Source organism: Ceratotherium simum, chromosome 16 (genome assembly GCF_057802395.1).
Source record: "Ceratotherium simum simum isolate JZ-2026a chromosome 16, ASM5780239v1, whole genome shotgun sequence".
Lineage (NCBI taxonomy): Eukaryota > Metazoa > Chordata > Mammalia > Perissodactyla > Rhinocerotidae > Ceratotherium > Ceratotherium simum.
The window spans coordinates 19,058,943-19,080,611 of NC_141915.1; the positions used below are offsets into that span (position 1 = coordinate 19,058,943).

Consider the following 21,669-nt stretch of genomic DNA (forward strand, 5'->3'; position numbering starts at 1 on the left):
AGCTTGGCCCTCCTGCCTGAGCACCCTCCACACACCCCTCCCGCTGCATCCAGAGCTAAAGCCGGCTGCCCATCCACCCTTCTCTTGCTTCCCCAAACTCTGGGCACTGGACTCCTTGTTCTCTGGCTCATGGCCTAGAGGGAAACAGACAAGGGTTCATTCTCTTACCTTCTCCATCCCCCTCTGGGGTAGGCCCCGGTGAATAAGGGGGTGCATACAAAGAAACTCAGTTCTGTACTCCTTGTCCTGGACTCCTGCACTTTGTTGGTGCCTCTGTCCCACCTACCCGACCTGTTGTGACTGTTTAGGTGACTGTTCTTCACCAGACCAGGCTTAATCCCCAACATCCAGCACAGTGCCTGGCATATGGTAGAGGCAATTGTGGCAGAAATGAGGGTAAGGCCATTTCCTGCCTCTTGGGCCCTGGTGGCAGGGCTCCACGAGGTGGGAGGGAGGCAGTCCGCAACAGCCTCCGAGAGCCTGGCGGGGCAGTCACTCCACCTCGTCTGCCCGCCTCTGTGGGCGTGGCTTTGACACGAACACCAGTCTTGGGGAGGGGGCGTGGCCAGGGCGGGGAGGTGCTGGCCACGCCCCCAGGGGGAGTCACGTAGCTCTGCGGCATCCGCAGCCTCATTTACAGGAGCCTGGGCTGGAGCCACAGCTGTTCCTGATCTGATGCTGAGCTGTTGCAGTGGTTGCCACCGCTAACTCGCTGCGCACAGGTGAGGCCCAGGGCGAAGTGGGAGCTGCTCAGCATCTCCCCTTCCTCTCCCTGACTCTTCCCCCTGCCATCTTTGCCCGGTTCCCTGTGCCCCTGGAGGTGTCTTCTTGGCGCTCTCCTTACATCCTCTCTCATTTCTGTCCACTCGAAACCCCATGGTTCAGCCTGTCCCACAACACCACGCCCAGACCTCAGCTTTTCCAATCCCAAATCTTCCTCTACCTACTGGATTTTTCCTTGGGGTCAACCTCTCCCACCCAGACCATTTTAATCTCAGTCTGTTCCCTCTCCTAGGCTGTTTCCTCTCTAGTTCTCTTGCCTTCTCTGTTCCCCTGGTCTAGGTCCTTTCCCCTGACTGGTTAGCCTGTCTAACCATCACCTCCCCACAAGTCTCCTCTCTGCTCCTCCTGCATCTCTCCCTCTCTTTCTCAGCCTCTCTACTTATTCCTTTCAACCCTGATCCTCTTCTCCCATCTGACTGCATACGCAGTCAGGTTTGGGGTATGGAAAAGAAGAGGTGATGGAAGTCTGTGGCAGTTATTTGTGCCACTCCTACTCCCTGCCTGCCCCCCTCCTCCCAACCTTTTCCTCCAGAAGCCAAGGGAAGAGGGGTGATCGGTACTTTTGCCTCATCCTGAAGCCTTGGAAGTAAGTGCACTTTTCCCTAGAGGTCCTGATGAGGATGAGAAAAGGGAAGTTGGAAGGGCCAGGGCTTATGCCTACCTGAAGAAGAGGCCAAATTCAGTGAAAGAAGGATTGGCCTCTTCATTTGAGAAGTAGTTTCATAAGAAGATCTATAGCTTCATGGCTGCTCACCTCCCCACCCCCACCCTGCATTTTCCCTGGGGCTGGGAAGGGTGCCCACCAGGGACAAAAGGAAATGTAGGAACTGGGGCCCAAGCCTGCTAGCTGTCAGAGAGATTGGTGCCACTTTGATGCCCAGGACTCATGCCAAAGACTGCTTGCTACCCTATCCCCAGCCCCATGCTTATTGGGCGTTGGGGGGCAGGGGGATGGCCATTTGGCCCATATGGCCAGGAGAGGAAGCAGAGGAAGTAGTGGGTGGGGTCCAGGTTTTATATCTTGTCTCCATTCCATAGAGCTGTCACCATGCCCCACTCGTACCCAGCCCTTTCTGCTGAGCAGAAAAAGGAGTTGTCTGACATTGCCCTCCGGATTGTGGCCCCAGGCAAAGGCATTCTGGCTGCAGATGAGTCTGTAGGTAGGTGGGGGCCTGTGGCCAGGTGGGGTAGAGGTGGCCAGGGAGCCCTTGGGATGACCTTGCTACCCTCTTTGCCCCCAGGCAGCATGGCCAAGCGGCTGAGCCAAATCGGGGTGGAGAACACAGAGGAGAACCGCCGCTTGTACCGCCAGGTCTTGTTCAGTGCCGATGACCGTGTGAAGAAGTGCATTGGAGGTGTCATCTTCTTCCATGAGACACTCTACCAGAAAGATGATAATGGTGTTCCCTTCGTCCGTACCATCCAGGATAAGGGCATTGTCGTGGGCATCAAGGTGCAGCCACTGGCCCTGGATGGGGCTAAGCATGGAAATAGGTGTGTGTGTGAGGGGTGGCAAGGGGAATCTTGCTTGGGTTTAGCCCTCTGCCTGTGTTTCCCCTACAGGTTGACAAGGGTGTAGTGCCTCTAGCTGGGACTGATGGAGAAACCACCACTCAAGGTACAGGATGGGTAGGCTTCAGGACCACAGGGTTGTTGGGTAGTTGATGCTGGCAAAGAGGGACAGAGTGATGAGGCTGACACTGTGCCTGCAGGGCTGGATGGGCTCTCAGAACGCTGTGCCCAGTACAAGAAGGATGGCGCTGACTTTGCCAAGTGGCGCTGCGTGCTGAAAATCAGCGAACGCACACCCTCAGCACTTGCCATTCTGGAGAATGCCAACGTGCTGGCCCGCTATGCCAGCATCTGCCAGCAGGTGTGTATATGTGTACGTCAGGGGGTCAGATGGGTGCCCTGGGCCTGGTAGGGAGAGGGTTACAGGGCTTTCTCCCGTCCTACATACTGCCCTTCCCAAGCTACTCTGCTCTTACCTGTAGAATGGCATTGTGCCTATTGTGGAACCAGAAATCCTGCCTGATGGAGATCATGACCTCAAACGTTGCCAGTATGTCACGGAGAAGGTGAGTCCACACCTGGGCACAGATACATACTGCAGGGACAGCCTGACAGGGGAGCCTGTTACCCATAGTTCCTGGCTCAGATGTAGCCCCTTTCCCCAAGCATTCTTTTACTGGATCCCAGAACAGACCTGTGAGTCTCAGCCTGTACTGACCCTCACAGTCATGCCCATCTGCCCCTAGACAGGGAGCATAGAGCAATCAGTGGCAGGGGCCCAGAACCTTAGTAAACCTCCTCTGATCCCCAGGTCCTGGCTGCTGTGTACAAGGCCCTGAGTGACCATCACGTGTACCTGGAGGGGACCCTGCTCAAGCCCAACATGGTGACCCCTGGCCATGCCTGTCCCATTAAGTATAGCCCAGAGGAGATTGCCATGGCAACTGTGACTGCCCTGCGTCGCTCTGTGCCTCCAGCTGTCCCAGGTACCACCCTGCTTCCTAAACTGCTCCCATCTCTAAGACCCATCCTCAGGTTCTTCTTGTGGCCTTCAGGGGTCCCTTGCCCTCGAAAAATAGGGAGTGACCAATCAGTTTGTCTTCTCTTCTCCTTCCTAGGAGTGACCTTCCTGTCTGGGGGTCAGAGTGAAGAGGAGGCATCTCTCAACCTCAATGCTATCAACCGCTGCCCCCTTCCCCGGCCCTGGGCCCTCACCTTCTCTTATGGGCGTGCCCTGCAGGCCTCTGCACTCAATGCATGGCGAGGGCAACAGGACAATGCTGGGGCCGCCACTGAGGAGTTCATCAAGCGGGCCGAGGTTGGGAGCTAGAGGTGGTGGTGGGGGGGTGGTGTGTAGCTAGGCAGGGGGCAGCACCCGGAGGCTATAGCCTGGGCAGCATTTGGCACCTGTGGGCTGGATCAGCTTGCTTACCCACCTCTTCCCTTTTGCAGGTGAATGGACTTGCGGCCCAGGGCAAGTATGAAGGCAGCGGAGAAGATGGTGGAGCGGCAGCACAGTCCCTCTACGTTGCCAACCATGCCTACTGAGTACCTACTCCATACCACAGCACTTGGCCCGGTCACCTGCACCCAGTTTTGCCTGTAGTTAGGACCAGGGCCAAATAGCCATGCAGAGCAGAGATACCTCCATTCAGCACTGAGTCATCTTCCTTTTTTCTCCTTCCCTCTCCTCTCCCATTGCTGCACCTGGGACCATTGGATGGGAGGATAGGGAGCCCCTCATGACTGAGGGCAGAAGAACTTGCTAGAAGTCAGAGCAGGATGCCTGGGTCTTTCCCTGTCTCTGTCAGCCCCCACAATTTCCCGATGATGGGATAGCTTCTCCTTGGGCTCTCCTTGCCTGCCCTCTCTCCTGGGATCAGAGGGTAGGACACCAGACCTGGCTCATGCGTTGGGTACATAGCACATAGCAAATAAATGGTAGCAAAACATGCTACTTTGTCTGTGTCTTTTACACATCAAATTCCCACCTCCCAGTTTCTGATCTCTGCTGACTCTGTCTCTGGGCCCTCTGATTGTGGAGGTGGAGAGGGTGGGTTTTAAGTTTTACTGGGCTTTAAGTTCATGGAGGAGGGGCACACCCAGTCACCATTCCCAGCTTAGGCTCTTGCCTGTTAATGTCCAATGCTGGAGCGTGGCAGTACGGAGGGCTGCAAGTCTTCTGGGACTGCCACATCGGAGGCATTAGGCTGCAGCTGCAGAAGGATGGAGTGAGGCAAGACTTGAGCAACTCCTGAAGGCAGCTTTTGTGCAAGGCCTAAAACTGGGATAAGAGAGTTTGGGAGTTTCTTACTTCTCAGCTGTGTTGAGCCCTGCTGGAGCTTGACACATTCCTTTAGGGGGAGCTACTGCAGGGGAGCGCCTGGGCTCCTGCCCAACAAGGAAAAACCCCAAGGCTCAGGACTGCCAGACGGGGCAGGGTATCTAGGAGGTTGCCAAGGGCTATTGCGCACTCCCGTTTGGGGTAGATGGGGGCACAGAGGGGGCCAATTTGAGGGTCTGGGCAAGGGCAGACCTGGTGAAGTCTCATGCTGAACTTGGACCACTTGGCTGGGGTATGGGGGTAGGTGGAGCACCCGGGTCTATCTGAGCAGATAAAAAGATGAGAGAACGGGGCCGGCCCCGTGGCTTAGCGGTTAAGTGCTCGCGCTCCGCTGCTGGCGGCCCGGGTTTGGATCCCGGGCGAGCACCGACGCACCGCTTCTCCGGCCATGCTGGGGCCGCGTCCCACATACAGCAACTGGAATGGATGTGCAGCTACGACATACAACTATCTACTGGGGCTTTGGGGGAAAAATAAATAAATAAAATCTTTAAAAAAAAAAAAAAAAAAAGATGAGAGAACGTGCTGATGTGTTCTGTGTGAACTAGGGAGGCCATATTCTGTGTACAGTGCACAACCAATGCTCCACCCAGCTAATTATTGCAATACTGGAATGTAGGCCCAATGTGACCTGACCTTACATTAACAAAAATAGCTAACACTTATATAGCACTTTCTATATGCTCCCCAGGCCCTATTCTAATCACTTTACATTTATTAACTCATTTACTACAACTCTATATAAAGTAGATACTATTACTATCCCTATTTTAATAGGAGGAAACAGGCACAGAGAGGTTAATTAACTTCTCAAGATCACTCAGGTGAAGGGGTGAAGCCAGGATTTGAACCCAAGTAATCAGGATCCAGAGGCTATGCTCATGAATTTTCAAGAATTTTAAGTGAAGTATCCAGACTTCTACAAGTTGGAAATGAATTCAAATGAATTAAAAAATACTACATGAGCCAAATATGCTACAAAGTTACTACTAACTTGCCACCGCCATGTTTGAAGCTTGAGGAGAGGGTGTCTGGAAGAAGAGTTCTGTGTTAGGGATAATAAACAATGACCGTGATAGGTGACATTTGAGTGTTTTCTGTGTGCCAGGCTCTTATCACGAATGACCTCATTTTAGTAAATATCTCCATTTTTCAGTTGAGAAAACTGAGACTTAGAATTGCCTGTGGTCACCCAGCTAGTATTTAACGACTGCAGAGTTTGCGCTCTTAATACCCAGGGCTAGTAGTGTGTTCTACAAGAAGTTCTACTAATCAAGCGTCTTCCAGAAACGGCGAAACCCGCACAACCCCTCCACTGCCCCTTGGCGCCGGGCTGTCCTTTCAAACTCCGAGCGAAGCGCCCTGCTGACCCCGCCCACGCTCGCCGGCTCTCTCCCGCCTGCGCGTCTGGAGGGCCGCTCGCGATTGGCCGCGATCGCTGCCGTGGCCCCGCCCTCTCCCGGCAGGTTTCCGATTGGGGGAGGCCTACGTGGCTCCGCCCTTCGGCAGCTGGAGCAGCCGGAAGCCAGCATGGCGGCCCCCGGGGCCGCAGCTACAGACTTAGGTGCGGTGGTATTCGGGCGGGGGCCTGCGGCTGGCGGATTGCAAGAGAGTAATGTGGGGGAGGGGACTGTGGTGTGCTCGAGGTCCCGCGGACTGGAGGTCGGGGGCCGCTTCAGACAAGCTCCCTTCAGACTGGGGCCGGGGCCCCTCACACGGGGATCCCTACGAACGCGGTCCGAGAGCCTCTGGGTAACGATTGCCGGAGCTTCTCCGCGTCGGGGGTGGGGCAGGCACCCGAGCCCACTTCTGGCGCCTCAGTCGGTCCTTCCGTGCCCCCAGAGGTGGTCCGAGGCAAGCGCGCCGCCCTCTTCTTCGCTGCGGTGGCCATCGTGCTGGGGCTGCCGCTCTGGTGGAAGACCACGGAGACCTACCGGGCCCCGTTGCCTTACTCCCAGATCAGTGGGCTGAATGCTCTGCAGGTGAGACCCCGGTGGGGGGGGGGCAGGGGACAGCCCACTGGCAAGGTGGAGACTCAGCTGGTGGCCCTGATGCTCCTTCCCGTAGCTGCGGCTCATGGTGCCCGTCACTGTCGTATTTACCCGGGACTCAGTGCCATTGGACGACCAGGAGAAGCTGCCCTTCACCGTTGTGCATGAGAGAGAGATCCCTCTGAAATGTGAGTTCCTGGGGGGTCAGCGCCGCCTTTCCGGTCTGAGTTCAGTCCAGAGATGGATTGGGTAGGAGGAGCGTTGAGTGTCACATAAAGGTAGTTAAAAACTTATTAAAAGGCCTCTCTGGATGAACAGTGTGTTTGTTAGAAGAAAAAGCAGCTTTAAATTGAGTGTTCACAGTTAAGGAGGCAATTTTATTCATAAAACAGTTATGCTACCTGATCAGAAGCAGTTGATGCTCATTAGGGGGTAAGGGAGGAAGTGGAATGTGGTGGAAAGAACACAGGGTTTGGAATCAAGTTGGACTTACATACAGGCCTTATTCAGGTTAACATTAAACGCTTTACTTACTGAGTGTTAGGCACTTTTCTTAGTACCAGGAATTTGGGGATGAATAAGAAATTGATAATGAAATTCATAGTCAGGGCAGAAAGACACTTAGATAAAGAAATCACAGTTGAAGTAAAGAGCCTTTAACTGTCTGGGAGGAAAGAAAGGCAGAGAATGTTTTGAGGGATGTAATTTTTAAAGGATGTGTGGGAATTCAGGTTAAATGGGGAGGGGAAGGAGGGAATAGCATGAGCCAGTAATAACGATAGCTAATATTAGTTGTTGTTCACTATATGCCAGAAACTAGTTGAAGCACTTTACATGTGTTGCCTCATTTAATCTTCTCTAACATTATGATCCTCATTTTAAAAATGAAAAAACAGACTTAGAGATTTTAATTTGTCCAAGATCACACAGCTAGCTAGTAAGAGGTGGAACTGGGATTTAAATCCAGGCCTAACTAATTCCAGTGTTCAAGCTTTCAAGCAACAAACTATACTGCCTCCTGTGTAAAACCATGGAGGGAGATCTACGAGCAGTTTTACCTTTCTGGAGTGTGAAGTGAAAGATTGGGAGTGACTGGAGACTTAGGCTGAGTCCAGACCATGAAGTGCCTGTGTGCCATTTACTTTCTAGCTCTTTAACCTTGGTGACACTTTTTTTTTTAAAAAAAATCATATTTCATATGGTTCAGCCTGACACAGATACATACTTTTTGTTTCTCGAAACAAAAATGGGATCATACCTCACATGTTAGTTTGCAACTTGATTGTTGTCAATTTGTCATGGACTTCTTCGTATTTAGTGGCACAGGATTCAGTAATATGGACTTACTGGGGAGGCAGTAGAGTAGAATGGCCAGGAGTATGGAATTTGTTGTAAGAGAGCTGGATTAAAGCCTTGGTTCTGCCACTTATTTGTGTGAATTTGGGTGAATTTGTTAAACCTCTCTAAACCTTGGTTTTCTCATCTGTTAATTAGGAATAGTAGTAGGGTTGTTGATTTATTCAACAAATATTTATTGAGTACCTATGTCAGATACTGTTGTAGTTGCTAGAGATACAGCAGTGAACAAAGAAGAGGAGAAAAGACAAAAAGTAAACATGTAAAATGTATGTTAGATGGTGATAGGAGAAAAATAGAGCAGGGCGGGGGATAGAGAGGTTTTCTTGGGGGATAGGGAGGTCATTACCGCTTTAGATAGGGTAGCCAGCAAAGGCATCGTTTGAAAACAGGACATGCAAGTAAAGACCTAAAAGAGATGAGGGAATAAATTGTGTAGATATCTGGGAAACGAGCATTTTTGGCAGAGGGAAAAGCGGGTATAAGGTCCTGAGGTGGGAGCAGGGATGGTGCCTTTGCAGAACAGTAAGAATCCCATTGTGGCTAGAGTGAGGTGAGTGAGGGAGAGAGGAAGAGGCAATGAAACAAAACCAGAGCAGTAAAAGGGGACAAGCCTCACATATGGCTTTTATTCTGGATGACAAGGGAAGCCATTGAAGATTTTTTTTTGTTTTTTAAACATAACCACAGTTATCACACCTAACCAAGTTAGCAATAATTCCTTAATATCACCTAATTTCCAGTCTATATTCAGATTTCCACAGTTATCAGAAAGGTGTCCTTTTACAGCTGGTTTATTCTAATCAGCATCAATACATGGCATTTTGTTGAGTCACTTTTGTCTCTTCTGTTATCAGCTGCCCCTACCCCATCTCGATATAACTTCTTTTCATTGATTTGTTGGAGAAACCAGGTCATTTGTTTTGTAGAACATCTCACATTCTGGATTTGGCAGATTGCTTCCTCCTAGTTTCATTTAACTTATTCCTCATTACCCATATTTCTTATAAACTCCTAGTTAGATTTAGAGGTTCAATTAGAATCAGATTCAATTTTTTAGGCAAGAATACTTTATAGTTGGCGTGGTGTACTTCCTATTGTGTATATCATGAAGCATGTAATGGCTGGTTGTTTCACTTTGGGTGATACAAAGATGATTTAGTGAGTTCAGGTATTGTCAGCTTGATTTCTGTATTTTAGTTCCCTGTCAACCTTTCATCTGATGGTTTTAGCATTCATTGATGCTGGAATCCATTTCATTAGCAGTTGCAAAATGGCAGTTTTAAAATTCTATCATTTCTTCTGTGTATATGACCTGGAATTCTTCTATAAAGAAGAACTTTCCCAATAAATTTTAGGTTCAACTTGTCAAATTCCAGGGGGTGAAAAAATCCCTTTGGGATTGCCTTACATGTATAGATTAACTTGAGGAGAATTGACATCCTTAGAATATTTAGTGTTTCCATCCAGGAGCCTTGCATGTTTTTTCCATTATATTCAGATCTTCTTTTATGTCCTTTAGTAAAGTCTTGGGTTTTTCTTCTTATAGTTTTATACATTTATTCTGGGTATTTTTGTGTTCTTTATTGTTATTGCAATTGAGTTTTTTTTTTTGAAAAGTGAACTGGTTTTTATTCTAAACAATACGAGGGTGGGGAACTGGAGGGGCCTCTCCTGTCCCCGGGGGTGCCCCTATGTCCCACTGTGACTCTGAGCACACAGGGCAGGGGCTGGGGCTGCCTACCCGGAGGCCAGGCCTCTAGTCACCTGAGGGCCTGCCTGTGCTAGGGGGGCCCAGGGCCCTCGGGGTGGGCAGGCCCTCCCCTCAGTCACCAGGGCCTCAGCGCCCACCTGCCCCCCGACCAGCAGTGACACGGCACCCTCCATGCGGCCTGTGGCTGCCAGTGCCACCACTGCCTGCTCCGTGGGGAAGCCCATGCGCTCCAGCTGCTGCAGCCTGTGGGATGGCGGGGGCAGAGAGGGAGTGTCAGGGCCACTTCCAGCCCCCACACCAGGGGACCCCACCCCTGCCCACCCTGCCTTACCACAGAGAGGAAACAGAGGACTTGGCCAGCCATAGTGGGCTCTCAGGACCCTGTGCTGGCCCCTCAAGGAGCGAGGCTTGGATCCCCTCCTGCAGCCTCTGCTCATCCAGGGCCGCCCACAGCGGGGTCCCTGGAGGGAAGCTGGGCCCAGCCCAGGCCTGGCCCACCTCTGAGGAGCCTTCCCAGGTTGGCTGCGCAGGCCCCAGGCCTGGCGGGAGTAGGGCTGAGCCTTCACAGTGGGACCAGAGGCTAGAGGAGGCCATGTAAGGAGGTCCAGGGCTGGGAGGCCTGGAGGGGCAGAAGCAGAAGAGAGCCTGACTGCTAGCCACTGCCACAGCTTCCACCACCAGGGCTGGTGTCCTTGGCATCACCCTTACCTCACTCCAGCAGGATGGGTGACAGGCAGCTCAGCCAGGCTGCCTGTGGGGGGAAGAAGCCTGAGTGGCCAGCACCCCGCCAGGGCCCGGCACAAGACGCCCTCCTGCAGTGCCTGTAGCCGCCGCTCGGAGAGCTCCAGCCACCGGAAGGCCCCAGCTACATCTGTCTGCCCAGGGTAGGGCACTGGTCAAGGAAAACCAAAAGCAGCCAGGGGTGAGCCCACACTGCATGCCAGACCCTGTGCCAGGTGTGTGATGGGCATTCCCTCCTGTCTCCTCACTGTGGCCGTGCAAGGGATGTGTCGTGACCCTAGTCCGCAGTGGAGGCTCAGAGAGGAAAAGGGACCTGCCTGAAGCTACTCAGCCTGTAAGAGGTGGGGCCAGATATGCCTCACCCCAAAACCTGTCTCATCCCGTTTTAGCCACCCCCTGCCCTGTTCTGTTCCCAGAGCCCTGTGGTGTGCTCAGGTCTGTGACTTGAGGCCAACTCTTGGGCCCAGTGACATATCCCCTATTGCCCTCATCCAGGGAAAGATGCTGCCCATGCTCCAGGATTCAACCAGGCCTGGGCAGCTGGCATCCCCAGTCCTAAATGCCTACAGGGGGTCAGCCTGTGCCCACTGTTCTCTCCAACTGCACTGTTTTCCTTGCCAGGCACTAAGTATCTTTGGAGCAAGAGCCTGTGTTGAACGCACCTGCACCACCAGCCAGAGGCGGCTCCCCCGTTCAGTGCCCACACAGCCCCAGGCTCACTCTCACCCCTGGCCTTTGACCTTTCTGTGCCCTCTGCCTGGCCCACTCTCTCCTTTTCCACTTCTCTTCACCTGAACTCCTCATCCTGCACATCTCAATGTAGATGCTGCCCCCACTGCGGAAGTCCAGGTTAGGTGCTTCTTTGGGCCACTTCGGCACCTCCACCCAGCCACGAGCCCCCAGTCCCCAGCGCAGAGCCTGGCTAGGGGAGGACTCGGAGATGCTCCCAGAATGTGTTTGCACAGGTTCCCGGCATTGTTGGGGCTACCTCCTTGTGCCACTTCCTTTCCAGGCACCCTGGGGGCCCAGCCACAGAACCCGCATGGGCCCTGGGCCCAGGCAAAAGATACAGGCCAGGCCAGCAAGGAGGCCGCAGAAGAGCTGCAGGAAGGGTGGCTCAGAGCTGAGCAGCGGTGTCAGGGCGAGCAGCAGCCACGGTGGCAGTGCCCCATGGGGCCGTCTAGGGTGACAACCCTGCCCCTCTAGCATGGCCAAGTGGACAGGCATGTATCCGCAGCCACCGGCTGCACTGGACACCCCGAGGCCTGCCGGCAGCATGGCCATTACCCCGGTGCCCAGGGCGAGCAGGGCAGAGGCATGCAGGAACCACAGTGTGCCCAGGTGGCACTCCTGCTGCCAGCCCAATGTAGGCAGGAGCAGCAGGCTCAGGAGCAGGCCGGGTAGGGCCGTGTGGCCCAGGGCATGGGTCAGCAGCCGGTGCACTTGCCAAGGGTCCAGCAGCAGCTCTGGGGCTAGGGCAAGGCTGGGGCCAGCCCCCACCAGCCACAAGCTGCTCATGAGTAGCATCAGGACCGAGGAGGCGAGAGGCAGCGCTGGTGACAGTAGGCCAGGGGAGCCTCTGGCAGGCATAGCTTGGCTGAAGGTGGTCAAGGGTGGTCTTCGGGGTGTGTGTGCGGAGTGCGCCCTCCACCCCCCGAAGCCCGGGGGGGCTCCTGCCTGCGAATTGGGACTTTAACTTCCCACCAAGGCGCGAGTGCCCGGAGCCCATTTTGTTCGCACTTGGGCGCGTGACCTCGGCCGACCGGCCGGCGCACCACCCCCTCTGCCGCCGCCCGCCGATTAGTCAGCAGTTGTTCTAGCTGCAATTGGATTTTTAAAAAATACTTGCTTTTCGGGACGGCCCAGTGGTGCAGGCAGTTAAGTCCGCGTGCTCCGCTGCGGCAGCCCTGGGTTCGCCGGTTCGGATCCCGGGCGCGCACCGACGCACCGCTTGTCAAGCCATGCTATGGTGGTGTCCCATATAAAGTAGAGGAAGATGGGCATGGATCTTAGCCCAGGGCCAGTCTTCCTCAGCGAAAAGAGGAGGATTGGCAGATGTTAGCTCAGGGCTGACCTTCCTCACCAAAAAAAAAAAAAACTTGCTTTTCTAATTGAATATTGCTGGTGTTTATCAGAAAGTTATTGATTCTTATGTATTCTCATATGTAGTCATCTTACTGAACTGTTACTAGTTCTAATAATTTTTCAGTTGATTCTCTTTGATTTTTTTGGAAAATAATTATACTACTTCAAAAGGGCCCTTTTGTCTCTTTGTTTGTTTGTTTGTTTGTTTTTTGTGAGGAAGATTAGCCCTGAGCTAGCATCCGATGCCAGTCCTCCTCTTTTTGCTGAGGAAGATTGGGCCTGGGCTAACATCCGTGCCCATCTTCCTCTACTTTATATGGAATGCCACCACAGCATGGCTTGACAAGTGGTGCGTTGTTCCGCACCCGGTATCCAAACCTGCGAACCCCAGGCTGCTGAAGTAGAGCACGCAAACTTAACCACTATGCCTCCGGGCCGGCCCCTGTCTCTTTCTTTCAAATATTTGTTTTATTTCTCTTTCTTCACTTACTACATTGGTGAGGAACTTTGTAAAGAATGTGCTAAATAATTGGGCCGGCCCCGTGGCTTGGTGGTTAAGTGAGTGCGCTCCACTGCTGGCGACCCGGGTTCGGATCCCGGGCTCGCACCGACGCGCTGCTTCTCCGGCCATGCTGAGGCCGCGTCCCACATACAGCAACTAGACGGATGTGCAGCTACGACATACAACTATCTACTGGGGCTTTGGGGGAAAAAATAAATAAATAAAAATCTAAAAAAAAAAAAAAAAAAAAAAAAAAGAATGTGCTAAATAATAGAGGAGCAAGCAGGCATCCTTGTTTTATTACTGATTTTAATGGAACTGTGTTTACTGTTTTGTCATTAAGTGTGCCTCTTGTTTTTGTTAAGAGTGTTCATTGAACGTAATTATTTTGGGGCACCTATTGAAGTGATCATTATGGTTCTTCTCTTTTCATTTATTAATGTACTGAATATTGTAATAGGATTTCCCTGTGGGAGGGTACTTCACATTGAAGGTAGTGTGTACGTAGGCAGAGGCAAGAGTTGGGCAGATGGAAGAGGTGGAGTGTCGTGTGTTGGATAGCATCCATGCAGAAGTCATTAGAATTGGCTGTAGCTTCTTGATCTTTCTCTGCACACAATCATCTTGCTGTCGTCAGATGCTGGACAGCGTCTAGGGCTGGGAAGGTGGGCAGAGATCTGACACTTGCTTTTCCCATCATGCTTCTTCCTTTTCTTCTCAGACAAAATGAAAATCAAATGCCGTTTCCAGAAGGCCTATCGGAGAGCTCTGGACCATGAAGAGGAGGCCCTGTCATTGGGCAGTGTGCAAGGTACCCAAAGGGGTGATCACACCATTTTAACTCGAAGCCCTCTTTTTCCTTCTGATCTCTAAGTGTGTGGTTTCCATACCTCGTCTTAACTCCAAAATCTCTCTGGGAAAACTGGGCATGAGATACCTTGTGTTTCAGCCTGGACCACTGAGGGCCAAGGCTGGTCACAGTGTCAGCTGGGTGTGAGTGGGTGGTGGAGGGATAGCTTAGGTACTCTGTGGGCCAAGGGGAGAGGGAATGGTGTTTTTGCTCCTGGTGCACTACCTGCTCTTGTCTCCAGAGGCAGAACCCATGTTAGCTGACCCACAGGAGCAAGCAGAGGGCTCCCTGACTGTGTACGTGATCTCTGAACACTCTCCACTTCTCCCCCAGGTAGGGTGAGCAGAAGCTGCGGCCTTGCCTTATCCCTTTGGCTCGTCCTCTCGTAGGTCACCTCCTTCTTGCAGTATTGCTGCCCATTTCTTCCATTCGCTACAGAAAACTCTCCAATTATTTTTTAAAAAGAATGCAAATAGGGATTTATTCATTGACTCTGGGTCTTTTTAAATCCAAGACTTATAAATGGTTAAAGCTTCAATGACCATTTAAAGTGGAAAAAAATCTGTAGGATTAAAAGAAAGAAGATGGTTTGAATGGGTTGTGGTGGTAATATGGGTGCTGCATTGACCTCTTTACTTTATGGTGGGAGCTATACCACATACCATTTTGCTTTTAAATTTATAATGAAATATTTAATTCTTATAAAAAGATGAAAGAAAATTTTAATGAGCATCCGTACCCACCCCCAGCTTGCTAACTACAGTACAGCAGTGTAGTTGGAGCCCCGTGCATCTCCATGGTTACATCCCACTCCCTTTCAGCCCAAGATGACCATGTTTTGTATGTAACATTTCTTACTTTTCTTTCGAGTTTTATCACTTATGTTGTATCTCTATAAACAGTGTATTTAATTTTATATATTTTTGAACTGTATATAAATGGTATAATACAGCAGATGTTCTTCTGCAACTTTCATTTTGTTCAACATTTATGTTTGAGAGAATCATCCATGATAATACGTGTAGTTGAATCTAATGTGTTCATTTTTAATTTTGTCTAATGTTTCATTGTATAACATATCACAATTTATCCATTCTGTTGCTGATGGGCATTTGGATTGTCTCCACTTTTTTGCTATTAGAAATAATGCAAACATTGTCGTGAACATTCTTGTACTTGCCTCTTTGCTGTGTGCCATTTACTTATATCAGACTTTCCAGTTTGTTTATTCTGCTTTTCTTGCTCAGCATGCCATCTCTTAGTTTCTAGCCTGTGAAGATTTAGATAATTGCCTGGGCCTATGTCTACTGGGGAAGCAAAGGGAACTGAAATGAATGAAAACACTCGTGTATATACCCGTAGCTCAGAAATGCTGAGTTAATAGTTCACTGTGAATCTAAAGAGAGTTGTAGGCCTATTGGTCAGTGGCAGAATGCCAGAGTCTCAAAGATAGGGAGCCAGAGTGCTCTTCTGCTTTCTTTCCTGAGCCATGGGCATTCTGTCCCTTGCTTGCCTCTCACAGGACATGATGAGCTACATTGGGCCCAAGAGGACAGCAGTTGTGCGGGGGATAATGCACCGGGAGGCCTTTAACGTCATTGGCCGCCGCATAATCCAAGTAGCCCAGGCCATGTCTTTGACTGAGGATGTGCTCGCTGCGGCCCTGGCTGACCACCTTCCAGAGGACAAGTGGAGCTCTGATAAGAGGCGGCCTCTCAAGTCCAGCTTGGGTAGGGTGATTGGGCTTTGCCATGGGAAGGGAGAAGGAAATTATGTGGAGGCATTGGGGCAGGAGGGGAATCTGCAGGTGAACTCTTTACTCCTTTCTTCTCTGGTCTTAGCTTTTTCTTAAGGCACTCAGTGTTCCTCATCCTAGTTTTATCCTCCCTTTGGTTCCATGATGACAACCAGCCCCATTCCAGAGGAGAAACAAGTTCAGCTCAGCCAGGGATACAGGCTGCTCTTGATCCACAAAAGCCTCTGGCTTCCCTGACTCCTGTTTCTATAGGCTATGAGATCACCTTCAGTTTACTCAACCCAGACCCCAAGTCCCATGACGTCCACTGGGATATCGAGGGGGCTGTCCGGCGCTATGTGCAGCCCTTCCTGAATGCCCTCAGTGCTGCGGGCAACTTCTCTGTGGACTCTCAGGTGAGACTGGGAGCAAGTTGAGGAGTCCTTTTCCTGGCTGCACCATCCTTTTCAAAGTCCATCCATATTTGGTGTTTACAAATGTAGTCTCTTCTTCCAGCTCTTAGAGCTTGCTGATTTGCTAGGAATTTCCTGTGTATGTATATGATTCTGGTGTCTATTTTCCCTCCTTGGTGTCTGACTTGGGGAGTTTTGTCAATGCTGTTTAAAACTAACTTCCTTATGGCTCCCCCCAGAACTGTATTCACCAGTTGTGCCATCCTTAAGAAATTTATTTAAAAAAAATAAAACACAAAACTTCCTGAAATATGTTAATGAAGTGACAGTAAAGATGTAAAGAATGTAGCTTTCTATATTACACAGTGTCCTTTTAGGGAAAACATGGGAGAAATTTTTATCAGGTCTTGATAGTGGGAGTAATTACTTCTGAATAACTGACTTGATTTGATCTTGTGGACACTGAATTATATTCTTTGTTTCTCTCTTTGTTTAGGCTGTTAGAAAACCTGGTAAAATATGTGGTTTTCAAAGCTTGTATTTAGTGTACTGACTTTACTCTTGGCTTCGTTATATTTTTCCTACATCTGTTTTCTCTTAGCTCTAATTTTGCCTCTTATGTTTTGCCCTGTCCTAATTGTATCTTTTCAAGGTACCTCAAATCTTCTTTGGGACAAAGTGGAATATAAATCAATAAACAAAATAACGTTCTCCCTCTGCTCTACAGATCCTTTACTATGCAGTGTTGGGGGTGAACCCTCGCTTTGACCCAGCTTCCTCCAGCTACTACTTGGCTGCGCACAGCCTCCCCCACGTCATCAACCCAGTGGAGTCCCGGCTGGGTGAGCTCCTGAGGATGAGGGTCTTTCTGCCAAGCTGGGGAGGGACCCTGAAGGCTCAGCCTGGGTTTGGGGGCAGATTGTATATAGTGATGGTTCCCAGGTTGGCTTGGTCTGAGGGTGTCAAGGAAGTGCTGGGCATTTAGGCTCCCTTTTCATGATACCCTGTTGATGACATCTCCATCTCCACACCTTCATATCCAAAAGCATTTATTAAATGTGATTGCCAGCTCTTTTTATAAACAAATGGTTAGGCTGTGTCTCCCTCCCTGCAAGCCATCCAGGAAAGGTATGGTCACTCATGTAGGAAGGACAACAGCAAAAGAACATGAAGGCAGAATTCAAATTGACAGTTCTGCTGAGTGAGGTTGAGGAATATCGAAGCTAGGATTCCGGTTTATCATTTTTGGAGTGGTACCGAGGAACAGTGGGTGTGACTAAGAACTGTAATACAGGCAAATCAAAGTGAGTATATCACTAGTTGTGGAATTTCAGGCATCAGGGCTAGGCCAGTGTGGACCAAGGGGTCTGGGAGGGGCGGCATGTGAGGCCTTGGCAAATTCCTCCTTCATTCATTGATTCAGCAGATATTGGTTGAGGGACTGCTTTCTGGCAGTGCTGAGTAGAGATAGAAGGGCATTTCAGGCAAGGGAACTATAAGCTTAGATGTAAGAGTGCAGAGACATTCAGGAAGCTCTTAAGTTTAGTGTGGCTGAATGGTGAGAAAGTGACCAAGGTAAAGCCGGCAGGCACCAGATCATAAAGGGCCATGTTAAGGAGTTTGAACACTAACCTGGTATGAATGGCTAGCCATTGAAGGATATTAGCAGGGAACTGACATAAGGTCAGATTTATACTTTGCATAAAACGAGTTATAGTAATATGGCTGCCATGAGGCAGTGGCCAAGAGAGCTGTCTCAGACAGGCAAGGGGGGGCCCTCTTAAGAAGAGGGGAGGTTCCCGGACTGAGGACTGCACTTCATCTATGTGGCACATCTTGGGAGAACGTTCAGAGGTACTTTATCACAGAAACCCAGGACTGGAGATATCCTAGTGATTAGTGAGGAAATGAGGCCCAGAGTGAGTGACCAGCAAGTTAGAGGATGACCTGGAACTAAGATCTTGATCCAGCATGTTTCAGTATCTGACTCCCCTTCTCTTTGTACCACAGGATCCAGCGCTGCCTCTCTTTACCCTGTGCTCAACTTCCTACTCTATGTACCTGAGCTTGCCCACTCCCCCCTGTACATTCAGGACAAGGACGGGGCTCCAGTGGCCACCAACGCCTTCCACAGTCCCCGCTGGGGTGGCATTATGGTAATGGTCACATTGTGCAGACCCCAGAGCCCAAGCTTCAGGGACAGACAGATGTCCCCTGAGACTGTTCCTTCTCTTGTTCCTCTGGTGTCCTCTGTGGCCCAGCCTGTGGGAGGTGAGGGTGCTGTGAGCTCGTGTGCCTCTTCTGCCAGCCCACATGCTGCTTATTTCTGTCAATATTTTCTATGATATGACCCTTTCTCACTTGCAGTTTGCAGTTACTCAGGACTATTCTGCATATATCTTAGATCTTGGCCCTATCTGTGGGAGTCTTGCAACGTTGGGAACTTTGTCTCTCTGTTAGACTGGGAGTTTCTCATGGGTAGTAACTCTAAAGTGGAATAAAAAATATCTCTATTATAGGACTTTTGAGGGGGTAATGGAGATAAATTTATATAAAGCTCCTAACAGCAGGTATTCAAAAAATAATAGTTATACCATCAAGTTTGTAATTTCTAAAGAGCACAGAATGTGTCTTCCTTTTCTCTCATGGGCTCCAGAGTGTCCAGGGCAGTGCTGTGCATGGTCCTGGTGTGACGTGGCAACCTCCTTTCCCCTTGCAGGTATACAATGTGGACCCCAACGCCTACAATGCCTCGGAACTGCCGGTGAGAGTGGAGGTGGACATGGTGCGAGTGATGGAGGTGTTCCTGGCTCAGCTGCGGTGAGGTCCTGGGTGATCCACTTGGGGGCATGGCCACTGAGTCTGACCACAGTCTCCTGGGTTGACTGGAATGAAATCTTACCTGGCAAGGATTCCTTGGCTGTGCCTAGAGCCCCAGGGAAACCAAGAAAGGTTTCCAAAGATTGCTTCATCTGTCTCCGAAGAAGGACTAGTTGCTGACAAAAACTGTTTTAAGAAAAATAGACTCATGAATGTCAGGTCCATGGGGTGTGATTAGGGGTACCTAAGAAAACAGCTAGTAATTCTTGGGCTAACTGCTCTATTGATAGTGGCTGCCTGAAGCCCTATGTTGAGGATTCTAAGGCTGTGTCTGGGCTCATCTGGAAAGAGGATTCTGATTGATTAGCAATGTCTGCCCTGGGTGCAGGGATTAGAGAGGCACAGAATGCGTGCCTTGTCAGAGGTGGTCCTGGATCATCCCATAACAAGGCTCAGTGGCCCCATTTGACCAAAGAGAGGGTAGACAGAGTGAGGAGATTAAACTAAGTTGGCTTATCAGAAATATTTTAACCATGGAACCTTTCTTCAAACAAGATCTTGGAAGTCCAATATAGAAACAGGTAAAAGAGAAAACACTGGTTAAAGTGGGACTTGGAGCTCAGGATTGCTTAGTGTTGCCACTCACCCCCCAAGACCCTGAGGTACTTCCCTACAACTCCTGTGGTTCTGGGTAAGATTGAAAATCTTAGTAGTTATTCTAGGAATCTTAACCATCTCTCACCTTCTAGTTATTCTCAGCCCCTTTGACCTCACTTCACTGTTCCTACAGGCTGCTCTTTGGGATTGCTCAGCCCCAGGTGCCTCCAAAATGCCTGTTTTCAGAGCCTAAGAGTGAAGGGCTAATGACCTGGGAGCTAGACCGGCTGCTCTGGGCTCGGTCAGTGGAGAACTTGGCCACAGCCACCACCACTCTCACTTCCCTGGCCCAGCTTCTGGGCAAGATCAGCAACATTGTCATCAAGGACGATGTGGCATCTGAGGTAAGCAGGCGGGGGATGGATTCTGTGGCCTAGAATTGGAGTGGTCATCGAGGGCCAGGGTGTGGTGAAACCAGAGAGCCAGTTGAGGTTCGGAGTATGTGTCATGCCATCCTTGAGTGCCCCAGGCTTCCTCTAGAGGGCACTGCCAGCTCCGCAGCAAGAGTCCAGATGGGGCTGTGAGGTTTTAAGCAGGCACTAAGAAAATACACTATAGCCCTTTTATACTGGCCTCTGTATATCCTGGGTGAACTTCAGGCAACCTGTCTGGTAGACCGAAGACACTGAGGCCCAGTATCCCCCCCCAACCAATGCCTAGGACTTATTGGTAACCCCCTGCCCCCTTCCTAGGTGTACAGGGCTGTAGCTGCAGTCCAGAAGGCAGCAGAGGAGCTGGCCTCTGGGCACCTGGCCTCTGCCTTCGTTGCCACCCAGGAAGCTGTGACGTCCTCGGAGCGTGCCTTTTTTGACCCCTCGCTCCTCCACCTCCTCTATTTCCCTGATGACCAGAAGTTTGCTATCTACATCCCGCTCTTCCTGCCTATGGCTGTGCCTATCCTCGTATCCCTGGTCAAGATCTTCCTGGAGACCCGCAAGTCCTGGAAAAAGCCTGAGAAGACAGACTGAGCAGGGCAGCATCTCAGTAGAAAGGCTTCCTTTCTGGCCAGGGTGGGAGGTGTTAGATTTAGAGGCAAATAAACAGGGCCTGACACGAATGATTTGTTTGTCTCCAGCCCCTGTTGCCTCTCCAGCAACTAGAGTACAACACTCCAAGATGGGTTCATCTTTCCTTCCCTTCCCATTCCTGTGGCTCAGGTCCTCCCCTACTCCATGCACACCCCCCCAGTCCTCAAAAAGTGCATCATCTGGGTCTCCTTATCTGGCTTGAAGTTGAAGGCCCTTGCCTGTCTCCCTCTGGGGCAGGGGCAGCTTGTTGTGCTTCTGCTCTGTTCCTCACAGTTCTCTTGTACTGGGAGAGAGCCTTAGGGGAAAGCCCTGGGTTGGATTCCAGCCCCCTGCCCTCATGCTTCTCGAGGGAGAAGCCCTAGCACTGCTCTCGTGGAAGGGGCCAGGCACAGGTCACCTCGGGGGTCTTCTCCCTTACCCCCCTCCCTCCTGGCTGTCTATACTTGCTGGGTACAGCCTGACGGGGAGTCCAGAAGGCAGCAGCTCAGGACCTGGTGCTGTGTGTGTGCAGAAGTTCCCTTCACCCTTTCCTAGAGGCAGTGTGGTGCAATGGGGAAAGTTCTGGACTTGGGATCAAACATGCCTGAATTCAAACCCTTGCTTCTGCACTTACCATCTGAGGAGCTTTGAATAAGCCATTTAATCTCTCTGAGCCTCAGTTTTTCATCTGTTAAAATAGCGCTAATGATACTTCCCTTACAAGGTGGTTATGAGGATTAAATGTGATAAGCATGTGAAGTGTCGGTCATATTCTCGGGTCTCAATAAACATTGACTGAATGTGAATTGGGATGATATGAAGTATGAGCATACCTTTCATTCTTCCTTCATTTATGTGTAAGTAACAGTTTCTTAGTGTCTGTCCTTCTGGGCTCACAGGTCCACCTTGTTTCCATGTGGCTGTGTGCCCTTCCTGCATCCCTGTCCTGGAGGGCCCTGTGGTGGCTAGGCTGTTGTTTCTCAGCATGTCCTCAGTTGCCCAACAAGACAGCATCTATTTCTGCTTTTTAGCAGGGGGTCTTGGGAGAGAATAGCTTGTACCAGTGTAAGCCCTCAGATGCTAACTCATTCATCAGTTCAAAAAAAGAAAATATATTGAGCACGGGCTGCAACAGGCACAGTGCTTGGTGCTGGGGTAT

The 21,669-nt window shown here is 50.6% G+C and overlaps 3 protein-coding genes across 5 annotated transcripts; 2 read left to right on the forward strand and 1 right to left on the reverse strand.

Moving 5' to 3' along the window:
* Positions 1-90: 90 nt before the first annotated feature.
* On the forward strand, positions 91-4,249 carry ALDOC (aldolase, fructose-bisphosphate C). Of its 3 annotated transcripts, none has more exons than XM_087440744.1 (10): positions 91-722; positions 1,316-1,369; positions 1,822-1,943; positions 2,025-2,236; positions 2,347-2,401; positions 2,496-2,656; positions 2,778-2,861; positions 3,107-3,281; positions 3,414-3,613; positions 3,748-4,249. In XM_087440744.1, the coding sequence occupies exons 3-10, from the start codon at positions 1,832-1,834 to the stop codon at positions 3,841-3,843; spliced, it is 1,095 nt and encodes a 364-aa protein (XP_087296870.1). In that variant the 5' UTR covers positions 91-722; positions 1,316-1,369; positions 1,822-1,831; the 3' UTR covers positions 3,844-4,249. The 3 variants fall into 3 exon arrangements, with proteins under 3 accessions (XP_087296870.1, XP_004433435.1, XP_014645260.2); XM_004433378.3 differs by lacking the exon at positions 1,316-1,369 and having other exon boundaries at positions 91-396; positions 629-722; XM_014789774.2 differs by lacking the exon at positions 91-722 and having other exon boundaries at positions 731-1,369.
* Positions 4,250-6,132: 1,883 nt separating this feature from the next.
* Positions 6,133-21,316, forward strand: PIGS (phosphatidylinositol glycan anchor biosynthesis class S). Its single transcript, XM_004433379.3, has 12 exons — positions 6,133-6,203; positions 6,482-6,621; positions 6,707-6,818; positions 13,750-13,839; positions 14,120-14,211; positions 15,401-15,608; positions 15,887-16,029; positions 16,754-16,868; positions 18,037-18,182; positions 18,746-18,846; positions 19,637-19,847; positions 20,196-21,316. The coding sequence occupies exons 1-12, from the start codon at positions 6,170-6,172 to the stop codon at positions 20,469-20,471; spliced, it is 1,668 nt and encodes a 555-aa protein (XP_004433436.1). The 5' UTR covers positions 6,133-6,169; the 3' UTR covers positions 20,472-21,316.
* On the reverse strand, positions 9,727-12,055 carry LOC101397181 (rhomboid domain-containing protein 3-like). Its single transcript, XM_087440236.1, has 4 exons — positions 11,430-12,055; positions 11,233-11,363; positions 10,409-10,592; positions 9,727-9,943 (listed from the first exon to the last, which is right to left on the reverse strand). The coding sequence occupies exons 1-4, from the start codon at positions 12,029-12,031 to the stop codon at positions 9,727-9,729; spliced, it is 1,134 nt and encodes a 377-aa protein (XP_087296362.1). The 5' UTR covers positions 12,032-12,055.
* Positions 21,317-21,669: the final 353 nt, after the last annotated feature.

Bases quoted from the DNA above. Each gene is read 5' to 3' on its own strand.
- ALDOC (XM_014789774.2), top strand. From the start codon at position 1,242: ATGGAAGTCTGTGGCAGTTATTTGTGCCACTCCTACTCCCTGCCTGCC. The intron at 1,370-1,821 runs GTAAGTGCACTT...TCCATTCCATAG, and splicing joins CTCATCCTGAAGCCTTGGAA to AGCTGTCACCATGCCCCACT. The intron at 3,614-3,747 runs GTTGGGAGCTAG...TCCCTTTTGCAG, and splicing joins AGTTCATCAAGCGGGCCGAG to GTGAATGGACTTGCGGCCCA.
- PIGS (XM_004433379.3), top strand. From the start codon at position 6,170: ATGGCGGCCCCCGGGGCCGCAGCTACAGACTTAG. The intron at 15,609-15,886 runs GTAGGGTGATTG...CTGTTTCTATAG, and splicing joins GCCTCTCAAGTCCAGCTTGG to GCTATGAGATCACCTTCAGT. The intron at 16,869-18,036 runs GTGAGCTCCTGA...TTTGTACCACAG, and splicing joins CCCAGTGGAGTCCCGGCTGG to GATCCAGCGCTGCCTCTCTT.
- LOC101397181 (XM_087440236.1), bottom strand. From the start codon at position 12,031: ATGCCTGCCAGAGGCTCCCCTGGCCTACTGTCACCAGCGCTGCCTCTC. The intron at 11,364-11,429 runs GTAGCCCCAACA...GTCCTCCCCTAG, and splicing joins AAAGGAAGTGGCACAAGGAG to CCAGGCTCTGCGCTGGGGAC. The intron at 10,593-11,232 runs GTGAAGAGAAGT...TTCCTTGACCAG, and splicing joins GTGCAGGATGAGGAGTTCAG to TGCCCTACCCTGGGCAGACA.